The sequence below is a fragment of the Channa argus genome, chromosome 1, assembly GCF_033026475.1.
Source record: "Channa argus isolate prfri chromosome 1, Channa argus male v1.0, whole genome shotgun sequence".
Taxonomy (NCBI): Eukaryota; Metazoa; Chordata; class Actinopteri; order Anabantiformes; family Channidae; genus Channa; species Channa argus.
This window is the reverse complement of record NC_090197.1, coordinates 8,622,518-8,634,823: the sequence shown is the minus strand read 5'-3', so window position 1 is coordinate 8,634,823 and position 12,306 is coordinate 8,622,518. Positions and strand designations below refer to the sequence as shown.

Here is a 12,306-nt window from a genome sequence, read left to right as displayed (position 1 = left end):
TTTTACTTTTGTCCAAGATTTGAAGCCTTAAAAAATAAGTACAGTTATGAACATACAGAAGTTAAAAAGAAAAATCCAGAAAAAAAACTGCAAAACAGAATCATGTTCCGAAATACTATGAAAAGTGGATTTTCTGCATCAGAATTACATCAATCTAATAAATGAATGACATATCTGCACTCCTAGGTGCTATTGGGTATTTCAGTGATATTAAATATTAAAAAATCTTTTAAGCTTGTCTTGCATGCAAAGATCTTAAAATTAAGTGGAATTCTGCACATGAGTATTACTTAGACTGTAACCCTGAATATAGGGACACATTCAGAAAATATAAAACTTGTGGAGTCAAAATGCATTATAATTATATAAAAGGGAGCAGGTATCCAGTGATATTATAAAGAAATGTTCAGGGAAGTCCGTACTTGGGTAAGTGTATTTTATTCATATAGCTGCATATGAGGACAGTGTAAACATCATAATACTGTCCTCATAAACCTTCGTGTTTATAGCTGTCCAGCGCTGCTCCCCGTGGCGGAAACTTTGTTGAGCGCTGATTGGCTGCTTTGACAGTCAATCAATGACATTAAACTCAGTGATTGGCTCGATTTGCCACCCTTCGTCGTAAATAAAGTAACGTCAAAGTCACGGGGCGTCTCGAAAGGACGACAGAAAGAGAACATGGCTGCTAGTGTGTTAGCTATGTTTTTAACCCTCTTTGCCTCTATTTTGGAATATTGAAGAAAAGGTAAATGCTGCTCAATGTGAAAATGATATATTTGTTGCATAACATTAATTTAAGTCATTGTTAAGCAATGACGAAATGTAAAGTTTGGATAGCTTGCTTAAGAGTGGTTATTTATTGTTAGCATGCTAGCATGCCATGTTTGCAATACAGATTTAGCAGAAGTCAGGTACAACTTTATTTGAACAAGACTAGTTTGATGCAAATGCAATAAGACTATGTCCTTCTGACACTACTGTAAACTTACCTAGTTGCCAACATTATTGTGTTTTTTCGTACATACCAGAATTTACACGTGTAAAAGTTTCAAACACTAAAAGTAGGTCTCTTCAAAATATGGTTAAACTGGAATTCTCCAGGTTTTTTTTTCTACATGGGCTGTAGACACAACATAATTAAAAGATTGATTTATGTGCTGCTTTCCAATAACTAGGCCAATACTAAAAATTTCCTTCTTTCATATTGTGAAGACTAGAAATAATCATATAAGGAGCAGCTGTATGACAATAAGAAAAAAATAATGGCCAACAGAACCAATTGCATATGGCGCTATAAACGCCTTCGAAGCACAGGTGACCTACACTCTCTCTGTCCCTGAATGCAACAGCGCAGGCGCAGACGGCGCCGTCACACGGTTCCTGCTACGGCTTATATTAAGATAGAGCGTTATTTTCTTTTAATGTAGAGTTCGTGCATAAAAGGTAAGCGACAGGGGCAAAGATGTATGTTCCCATGTCATTAGTTTCCTTTATAGTTGTTTTCATCTGCTGTCGCCGCGATTTGTTTAGGTTTTTAGCAGGTAAAGCCAACACACGTGCCAGTGTCTCCAAGGCAACGGACAGCTTACAGTACTGTCGTAATTCCGAGGAGCTGATGCTGTCGTTTAAATGACAACAGAGCGAGTTACAATCCAGATGTTTTCGATTTTGGCATTTTCCACATCGTTCAAAAACAGAAATTTGAATTATTTCCGTATATGGCCCAGCACAAACTAAAAGAAAGCAGATTTTATAAGCTAACCTAGTCCTAAAAATTAAAACTTGTTAAAACCTTATTGTCTGATGAGACTCAAGTAGTTGTGGGACTGTCGTGGGTTGAATATATGCTTGAGTTGTTTTTAGAGATTACAGTATGCCAGTGTTGAATTAAGTAATCAGATCCTTTATTTAAATGTACTAACACTACACAACAGTACTTGTAAAGGGTTGTAATTGTAATTGGCATAATATACTTGAACAGAAATATCAATGTTTATGCAGACATACTGTATGAAGCATTGTTTCGGTCCAAAGTGATGTTACACCACATTCATAACAATGCCAAGAATTGTTTTGATTCAATAGAATAAATGGAAAAATCGAATCAATATTTAGAGTAACCATCCTTTAAAACTGAAAATTTTCAGGGTCCTTGTTGTTCCAAGCATATTGAGAGATGAGCCACAGTTTCTGAATTTTAAGTTTTTTTGAAAATATGTTCATCACGTCCTATATCACCCAATCCTTATTCTTTAATCAATAGAAGATCATCTAGCTGTCATGGAACAGAGAAGGCAACTGACTCCTGAGCAAGATGCCCTGGAGCACATAGTTTATTATAAAGATAAACCCTTTCTGGAAGAAAGGTTTATAGACTGCTTTAAAGGTAGGTGTACATAACTGATCAGTCTGAATATTAATTGTGAAGGTATTATTTATGGTATTACTCAATGGCGGGCTAGTGTAATCAGTCTTTTTGAACCTATTTTTGTCTATGTGCTTCTAAAGGATTTAAACATATAGCAATCAGGCATAATATTATGACCACCTGTGCAATTTAATACAATCAAATACAGTGGATCTGCCATGAAATTCTCCTTTTACAAGGTTATACCTTTGCTACTGTGTTCCTTTGGTTTACCTTTTTATTTCATTTGAATTTATATGCTTATAGATGTATTTTGATTAGGAAATTAATCAGTGAGATACACATACATTTTGGGAGTAGAAAGCAATGTTTAATGAGTAAATCAACTTGAAATGTTTTGTGTCTAAAATGGCACAAATTGCAAAAGTAATGAGTGCTTTTCTCCCCCAGTGCTGCACTCATCTCTGCTTATTTGTCTTTCTGACACTTATAACTTATAATAGGTATATTACTGTTCTTTCTGTTCTTAGGATATTAACATAAGATTTGCTGAGAAGATTATGACATTGCATTTAGTAAAGACAGACTAAGGACAAATGTCAATTATGCCATAATAAAACTTAAAAGTAACGCATTTAGATGTAAGATGGATATGAAGTGTCGTATTATTTGAATGACAAGAAAAGCTTTGAAATTTGTTTATTGAAATAAAATGTATCATAAAATTTGCTTTTCTAGGGAGAGGAGTGTTCACCAACAAAACCATTGAACCATCCACATTTGTTGTTGAATATCGTGGGATAATCTTATGTCGCAAAAAGCCAAAACCCAGGAAATATGATACTGTGAATAAATATTTATATGAGTTCACATGGAAAGGAGCACAGTGGTGGTATGTTGTTGTCTGCTTGGTTTTTAGTTTTTATATCAACAGATGTTTTTTTTTTTTTTTTTTCCTACAGTGTATTAATATGGTTGCATGGCTTAAACAATATAGTTAAATGTAATTTTAACAATGGTTAAAGTTGTAATTGTATGTTTGTTTTTTTTTCTTTGTTTGTTTGTTGTTTGTTTTTTATTTCCTCACAGCACTGATGCCTCAACAGAAGATGGGACCCTTGGGAGGCTTGTGAATGATAATAACATAAATCCTAACTGTGAAATGAAGAAGATTGAATGGGAGGGGAAGCCACACTTGTGCCTGTTTTCTGTGAAAAAAATATCTCCAGGCGAGGAGATAACATATAACTATGGGCACTCTTCTTACCCATGGCGCTCTTTGGTGTGTTCATGCAAATAAAAAACCTTGTTTCATTTTGTAGTCTGAGGATTTTAGATACTGTGCAGAAGCACACACTAATGAGCACTGCACGTATTTTTCAAAAAAAGTACTAGGATAAATCTTTGATCTTTTGTTGAAATTTGGTTTTATTGGAAACAGCAAAGAAGTGAGATTGTCGAAAATTAACTTTTAACTTCCTTTTTATCTTCCTCAGCTATTTTCCTTATTTTGTTACTCACCTTTTTTCCTCAATTTCCATTTCTATTTATTTTTTGACTTAGAATTTCCAGGTCAAACCCTCTGTTGTAACTGAAGGCCATTGTAGGTGTTAATTGTATATTATTATTATTGTTTTCATTGTTACCCTGCAATAACAAATCCATGAGCAAATCTGAAAAGTGTTTATCTTTGGTCTTGCAGGTGTAATGTCAGTTTATTCATTATTTAATCCAATTTTATTATTAATGTTTTTATTTATACAGGTTAGTCTGTATATATAATAATAATAATAATAATAAATCATTTAATCTTATTAAAATGTTTATTAAAACTGTCACTTTTAAAGGAACAACACATTACATATCTGCTAATTCAATAACACTTTTGTGGTATTTTTTATTTTGTTTTTGGCAAAGAAGAAAATTTCACTTTTCATATTTTAAAAAGTATTTCATTTTAGATTAATTATTATGGTTAATGTAGTGTGTGTATTTATGAAATTAGTGTTTTTTTAAAATCCATATTGGGGTCAGCATACATCTTGCCAACAAAGGTTATATTTTAACTAACCCTTACCCCCAGATATTGAGATTTGTGGTTCATTGTACAGGAATATTACAGTGTTTTTACATGATTTTTTATGTCACCTTTGACACTTACAGGAGTCCTGTGTTGAACCGAGTACTTCAAACACAGACCGTTATGATACATCACCAACAAGCGAAAAAAAGGTAGTAAAGCCTATATATATTTATAGTAATGTGTGAAAGCTGTTTAGAAACTACTGTTAAATAATTTTGTTCGTGAGTGTACCTTTCAAGTCATGTACCACCATTTACATTTACATTTACATTTATTCATTTAGCAGACGCTTTTATCCAAAGCGACTTACAAGTGAGGTACAAGGCAAGCAAAAATCTAAGTCAAGGAGAAAACATCAAAGCAATATGCCACCAATGCCATCTACTACTATAAAATGTATTAATTCAGATTTTTATTTTCCAGCATGAGGACACTTCCCACTCTGAGGAATTCGGCTCTGTTGGTGATAAAATACCTGAGAGCGAACAAAGCCATGGCAGTGATGGCTCTGACAACGAGTCTGTGCAAGAGAGCCCTGTGCAAGAGGATGAGGCTTCTGAGGGCTCTGATCCGTGCTCTGATGAAGACTATGAACCAGATGAGGCAGATTTGAGCACAGATGACGATAACCCAGCTAATGAGCATAAACAAAAGCCTAAAGGCCTGTCAATAACCAAGAAAAATTTTTGTTACGTTTGCGGAAAAGGTTTGACTAAAATTTCTCGCCATCTTTTCAAGCATGCTAAAGATGAGCCAGATATTGCTGAAGCCTTAGCATTACCCAAAAAGTCCAAGGAACGAAAAAATCTGCTCAATGAGTTACGTAACAGAGGAAATTACAAACACAACCAAGAGGTGTTTAGGAAAAACAGTGGAGATTTAAAACCAAAAAGACGACCCACGGCCACAAAATTCAGGGCTAAAGCATATGTGCACTGTCTGTATTGTAGAGGTATGTTTAGTCGTGCAGAGATGTGGAGGCACGTGGCCAGATGCCCTAAAAAAGTTTCACACAAGGTTTCAAAACCTGGCAAAAAGAGAGTCTTGAATCAAATTGATGCTGCTGAGTCATCATTGCCTGAGAATTCTCAATCTGATGTGTGGAAATTGCTTTCAGCCATGAAACAAGATGAGACTGCTTTCGTGATTCAAAATGATAACCTTCTCCTACAGCTGGCACGCTATCTATTGGAGAAGTATGGAAGTTATCAAAAAGAGATGCGCATCAGACAGAGGTTAAGAGAAATGGGAAGACTCTTGTTAGCGCTGCATGAAAAGTCGATTTTCAGCTTTGAAGAGGCTATAAAACCCAAAAACTTCTACAAAGTTGTTGATACCATCAAAGGCATGGCTTGTTTCAGTGAAAAGACACAGAGCTATAAAAAACCAAGTCTTGCTATAAAATTAGGACATTCACTCAAAAATATCTCCATCTTCCTCCTCAACAGAACTGACAACAATGAGCAGACAGTGGCCGACGCTAAGACATTCGTGGCACTGTGTGCCGAAGAATGGAACGAGCTTGTCTCCCACACAGCCTATGCTTCGTTGAATGCGCGAAACGTAAACTGCCCATCTACAATACCTTTCACACAGGACGTGCAGGCTTTCTACATGTACTTAGAAGCAACATCAGCTTCTGCCATCGCATCCATTAAAATGTACGAAAGCCCACAGGTCTACAATGCACTTTGCAGAGTAACACTTGCACAAGCATTTGTCTTGAACAAAGGTGCATATGAGGTTTCAAGGATGACACTGAAGTCATTTCAGGAAAGTGGCGACACTACCCAGGTGTTGTCCAAAAACTTCATCAGAATAAACATCCCGAGCAAGAACGGACAAAATGTTGCCGTGTTGTTGACTTCTGAACTTGTCAATGCAATAACTCTCCTTGTGAGCAAGAGAATGTCATGTGGCGTACACAGAGACAATCCTTTCTTGTTTGCACAGCCTGATGGTTCAGATTCAAGCTTGTACCACGGAGCAGGCTGCAGCAGGTCCTTTGCAAGCCTGTGTAATGCAAAGAAACCAGCCTATCTTAGGTCAACGCGCTTTCAAAAGCACATTACAAGAATTTTCCAAATTCTGAACCTGGAGAATGACGAGCTCAGTCACCTTGCTAAACTGCTGGGCTGTGACATCAGGACTGACAGGGACTTTTATCGGTCACCAGAGGCAGCTGTGGATCTTGCAAAGATTGCTAAACTGCTTCTGGCAAAGGAAAAAGGGTCTCTTGAAAGATTTGAAGGAAACTCTCTAGGTGAAATTGAGATTGAAGGTATGTGTCCTGTGATCGCAAATAACATCTTCAACTACAAATTAATGCCTTCTCTCAACTGTGCAATACAGTGTATATATTTTATAATAATTTAAGATGAATTGGAGCCCGATGTGGAGAAATGCAGCCTTAAAACCAGTGATGTGAACAGGAAGAATGACGTATCAGATATCCAGCAGAGCGGTAAGTTGAGAAGACAACGCATCTTGCATCTGTGTATCTGTAATATTCACACTTTAATTGTAAAATGTTCCTCTTGGCAAAGATGGACAGTTAGATTGAAGTTCTCTGTATAATGCACACTGCTTTATCTTCTTTTCTAGCACATACATCCTTTAAATATATGCTGGAATATAAGAGAAAAAAAATTAACAAAGTTGACATCCAGTTACACTGTATTGCTTTAAATATGTATGTATTCATTTTCATGTTCAACTAATTAATGTGGCTACAGTTATAAAGCTCAAGAGTTATTGAGTGCACACGTTTGGCAAGGTGTGCAGAAAGGACAGAAAGTAGGTTTGCACAAAAAAAAAAGACAAATTCAGCCAAAAAATCTGCAACGTTAATGTATAAGGGTATAATTAAAACAAGTTTTTTAAAAATGGATCTATCTAGGGTTGTATATGAGTGAATTGCCACTGCTTTAATGTTTTTGTATAAATCTCTAGATGACAGACAACTGACCCCAAAACAAGATGCCCTGGAGCACATCAAAGCTTGCAAAGACAAACCATTTCTGGGAGGAAAATATATTGACGCGTTTAAAGGTTGGTGATGCTTCTCCCTCATTTTTCTTTTTATTTATGTCCCAGTGTTGTTGGTGGTATACTAACCCCATTGTATCCATTTTATGTTATGTGAAGCTTTTTTTTTTTAGACGTTACTGTTAGTTATGAACAATTTGGAAGCAGTCGTGTTATTTTAAGTACAGTTTTCACTCCATGTCCAATGTGCAGTTTCAAGACTTTTTTGCCCTTATTCTCTCACAAAAATAAAACCTAGTTGTGTGAGTCAAAGTGTTTATTAAATTCTATTTACAGTGATTGATGATGAAAGGAGCATGAAAGGCTAACGATTTATTAATGAAGCCTTGAACTCCAACTGGGGTTTTCCAGAGTTTTCATCCAATTTCCCTGATGAAGGCCTTGTGCCAGACATGTTCGTATTCTTTTTTTCAAACATGTTTTCAACCACACATTCTTCAGCACTGGAGGAAGAGCATAAATATATTCTATAATGTGGACCTTAACTTAAGATTTTTAAGATTAGGGTTTTTATTTCTTTCTGTTTCCTATAATATACCTACAGCATAATATCCACTGGTTTTCGTATGTGCAGACTTCATGTTTCTGTTGTTTAAAACTGGAAGGGACTTTTTGTTTTTATTTTCTTCCTTCCTTTTCAGGGAGAGGTGTGTTCACTCATAAATCCATTGAACCATCTGCCTTTGTTGTTGAATATCGGGGGAACATCCTAACTTGCAAAGAAACCAAGAAAAAGAACTGCGGAGATGCTCTGGAATATTATTTGTTTGATTTTTCATGGAATGGAACAAACTGGTGGTGAGTTTACTAGTTAAGCAAAATGGCCTAAAAGGAAATACTTAAAGATTTTACCTTTATGCATGGAATGTTGCAAAGCTTGCAGAATGTAAAGGATATAATATCCAAATGCTTTATCAGCCAGGAAAGTTAAGTTTGAAAATAAAACTGATGTTTCTCCAAGTCACTGTCACTGTGATAAACATTTTGAAGTGTCATTAAGAGTATTGTGTTTGCAGCATTGATGCCTCGGAGGAAGATGGGAGCCTTGGAAGGCTTGTGAATGATGACCATATAACTCCCAACTGTGAAATGAAGAAGATTGAATGGGAGGAAAAGCCACACTTGTGTCTGTTTGCGCTGAAGAAGATATCTGCAGGCGAGGAAATAACATACAACTATGGGGACTTACCTTACCCATGGCGCTCAGTGGTGGGTGGATTAAATTAAATGTGCCTTTCTTTTTTTTTGGTATCCCATTTTTTTGAACAAATATTTTTTTTTCTTCCCATATTGTCATGAAATATTTAGAATACATCTATTAATACATGTGTGCACATGGGGACTTTAGCATACAGCTAATTTGCTGCCCCTGTCCCTTTTTTTATTAGGCCTTTAGAATATGTAAACTAATCTACAAAAAGTAACTCGATTCATAAAATAAATACAGTATATCAACAGGATCAGTTCAACCAGACTTGACTAATGTTCAGATCTTTAAACCATTATCAGCTTGAGTTCTGAATGTAATTTTAAGTTTAAATCAAATTTAACGGATAATGTTCTGTAACTGTAAGTTTCTTGCTGAAGAGACAGAGCCTTAAAAAAAAACCAAATACACTAGTTGGCTGGACTAAATACCACACTGTTGAAATAGTGTACATTACAGCATTTGTAAAAAATATTTGCAGCTCATTTGCCATTGCAACACCATACAATCAAAGTCACAGTGCACCTTTGAAATATTTACCATTCCTTCTTTATATTAGCAGGAGCCGAGTGAAAAGCAGAAAACCTCACAAACAGACGTAAAAGGAACTGCTTCCTTCCCAGGGAATGAAAGGGTGGGTGTTTAGGATCTCTGCCTTATTAAATGCCAGGCAAATGTGGGTTTACACTAAAGATTTGATATTGTCATTTTGGTTTCTCTAATAGGGATGTTCAGAACTTATTTGTCTTTTAAATCATTATTATGTTCTGTGGTTCTTAATTGAGGTTACATGTTTAAAATAAGGGCCCACATTGGGACTACTTTGTCCTTTAGTCCAGATAGATAGACAGACAGAGAGATAGACACTGTATTCATCCTAGCGGGAAATTCACAATGGTCAATGGCCTTAATGGTCAGACTTGGACTAGTGCAGCATTACTGCATTTATTCAAGTCAACTATTATATTTGTGATGCTGGTAGAGATTGAGTAAGACTAAAAAAGATTTTTAATCTCCAGTTTTTATTAAAACGCATCAGGATTGCATGCATCAAGCATAAATCAAAAAGTAGTTTTGCATGTATGTGCATTTATACATTGGTGCAGTCTGTTTTTGAACTAAGTGAGGCAGACATAAGAACATAAGCTAAACAAAGTTAGAGAAAGAAAACTAAAAGAAATCCATCTAATGTCAAGAATAGTAAGCACTTAATGTTGGTGTTTTATAGCACTAGATCACTACTGCAGTACCAGATTAGCACTGTTTTGTCTTTGGGATTGTAACCAAAAGTGTATGATTGTTCATATCTGCAGGCTGAGGCCTCTAGTTCAGCAGACTCCTGCTGTGGCGATGACTATGTCCCTGATGACCCAAGTAGTGATGATGACTCTTCAAGCAACAACAGACAGCAGCCTCAGGATTTCAGTGACATAACAGATTTTACAGAATTGGGATCCTCTAAACAGCAGAGCAAGAAGTCCATTGATGATTCATCCATCCAGCAAGAGAATGAGGAGGCTAACCTGGATGAAAACGCCTCCTATACCAACAGAAATCATTGTTATGTTTGCGGGAAAGCGCAGTCCAAACTTGCTCGTCACCTTTTCACCCATAGAAAACAAGAAGCTGAAATTGCTGAAGTGTTTGCGTTACCTCGATGCTCCAAGGAACGGAAAATTAGACTGCAGAAGTTACGGAACAGAGGAAACGACAAACATAACCAGGAGGTTTTGAAGACTGGCCGTGGAGAACTGAAAGTTAGAAAAAGAAAAAACTTGCCGACCCTTTCAAGATCCTGTGCACCCTGCATATATTGCAAAGGGATGTATGATCGCAGAGAGATGTGGCAGCACTTACAAAAGTGCTTAGTCAGGAAGTCTCTAAAGCGTCCAACAGCTACAAACAATGAAAACTCTTCTTTGGTTGCCACTACAGTGACAACTCCCCAAGAAATCTCAGCAGATCTGAAAGAGATATTAAAAACTCTAAAGAACGATGAGATTTCTTCTGCAGTTTGGAATGATTCTTACATACTGCACTTGGCACAGTATTTGTGCCAAATGAAAGCAAAGAAGATAAAACATAAAGACCTCAAAAGGAAGCTAAGAGATATGGGAAGACTTCTGGTAGCACTAAGGAAAAAGTCGATATGCAGCTTTGAGGAGGCTCTGAAACCCAAAAACTTCAGCAAAGTTGTGGAAGCTGTCCGAGAAGTCTCTGGTTTTAATGGAGAGACGAACTCTTCTGATAGATCAGCTGCTTTCTTAAGACTGGGAAGGTCACTCAGGAAAATGGGCAACATGAAATACCACAGGGCTTTGAAAGAGGATGCTGATCTGGCAACAATACAGGAAGCAGAGACATTTATGGCACTGTGTGCAAAAGAATGGATGGCTGCTCCCCTATCAAAGTTAAAGGCAAACACTGCACCAAACATCCCGTTCACACACGACGTGCAACTTTTCTACCAGTACTTGGAAACGACGGCGGCTTCTGCAGTTAGTAGTCTCACGATGTATGAGAGCGCACCGGTCTATATTGCACTTCTCAGGGTGACAGTAGCACTGGTTTCAGTCTTAAACAAAAGTGCTTCAGATGTTTCAAGAATCACACTCCAGTCTTTCAATGAAAGGGAAGAGACTGAGCTTCAGGAAGATGCTGCTGTTGTGCAATCACACTTTGAACAAATTCTGTGCAAACGTTTCATGAAGATCAAACTTATGAGCAAGTGTGGGAAGAAAGCGGAGAGCAAAAAAGTTGTTGTTACTTTGACCCCTGAACTGCTCAATGCAATAACCCTACTGGTGCACAAGAGAGAAGCGTGTGGTGTACATAAAAATAATCCCTTTTTATTTGCAAGGCCTGTCAACATATGTACAAGCTTCTTCCAGGGACACGTGTGTATCAACACCTTAGTACCTCGGTGCGGTGCAAAGAACCTGGAGAACCTCAGGTCTCAGTTTTTTCGTAAGCACATGGCAAAAATTTTCCAGATTCTCAGCCTCACAAATGATGAGCTTGGTCATTTAGCCAAACTGCTGGGTCGTGATATGCGAACAGACAGGGAGTACTACCAGATGCCAGAGGCAGCTGTTGACATTGCAAGGATCCTACAGCTACTCTCAGCAATGGAGAAAGGCTGCCTTGAAAAATTTGAAGGGAAGTCACTTGAGGAAATTGAGATTGAAGGTTTGTGCCTGGTTTAGTATTTAAAGGTGACCTGAGTGTTTTTGGAAACTAAGGTTAAGAGGCAGTGTTACTCCCACAAAGGGAACTGTTTACTTATGAAGACTAACAATGTTAAGTGCATTTCCTTCATTAGAACATTTGTAAACCAAACAAAACAAGTGTCTACAACACTTCTTGCTAGAAGGCTTCTTTCGTAGTTCATCTTTGCCACCCGTCAATGTAATAACATTGAACGACTGGCAAGAATTTGTATAATGCCACCTACATGTAACAAGGCAGCTTTAGTTCAGTTTGAGGTTTGATCCACAGTTCCTGCTTCCCACATGTTGAAATGTCCTTGGGCAACACAATCAACCCCACGTTTCCCTTGAAGGTTGCTCTTAATCTAAATTGCTTATTTTTTGCATAAGT

At 37.1% G+C, this 12,306-nt stretch overlaps 1 protein-coding gene across 3 annotated transcripts; it reads left to right on the top strand.

The window, feature by feature from the left end:
* The first annotated feature begins 646 nt into the window (after positions 1 to 646).
* Positions 647 to 12,297, top strand: LOC137103935 (uncharacterized). Of its 3 annotated transcripts, none has more exons than XM_067484813.1 (12): positions 647 to 745; positions 2,264 to 2,386; positions 3,107 to 3,260; positions 3,458 to 3,650; positions 4,532 to 4,600; positions 4,875 to 6,732; positions 6,829 to 6,915; positions 7,404 to 7,502; positions 8,141 to 8,297; positions 8,516 to 8,708; positions 9,269 to 9,340; positions 10,020 to 12,283. In XM_067484813.1, the coding sequence occupies exons 2-12, from the start codon at positions 2,281 to 2,283 to the stop codon at positions 11,910 to 11,912; spliced, it is 4,881 nt and encodes a 1,626-aa protein (XP_067340914.1). In that variant the 5' UTR covers positions 647 to 745; positions 2,264 to 2,280; the 3' UTR covers positions 11,913 to 12,283. The 3 variants fall into 3 exon arrangements, with proteins under 3 accessions (XP_067340914.1, XP_067340838.1, XP_067340983.1); XM_067484737.1 differs by having other exon boundaries at positions 9,266 to 9,340; XM_067484882.1 differs by lacking the exons at positions 647 to 745; positions 3,107 to 3,260 and having other exon boundaries at positions 2,259 to 2,386; positions 9,266 to 9,340; positions 10,020 to 12,297.
* The last annotated feature ends 9 nt before the right edge of the window (positions 12,298 to 12,306 follow it).

Coding starts and splice junctions, on each gene's coding strand:
- LOC137103935 (XM_067484737.1), top strand. CDS start 2,281: ATGGAACAGAGAAGGCAACTGACTCCTGAGCAAGATGCCCTGGAGCAC. Junction 3,651..4,531: donor CTTACCCATGGCGCTCTTTG/GTGTGTTCATGC, acceptor TGACACTTACAG/GAGTCCTGTGTTGAACCGAG. Junction 8,709..9,265: donor CTTACCCATGGCGCTCAGTG/GTGGGTGGATTA, acceptor TCTTTATATTAG/CAGGAGCCGAGTGAAAAGCA.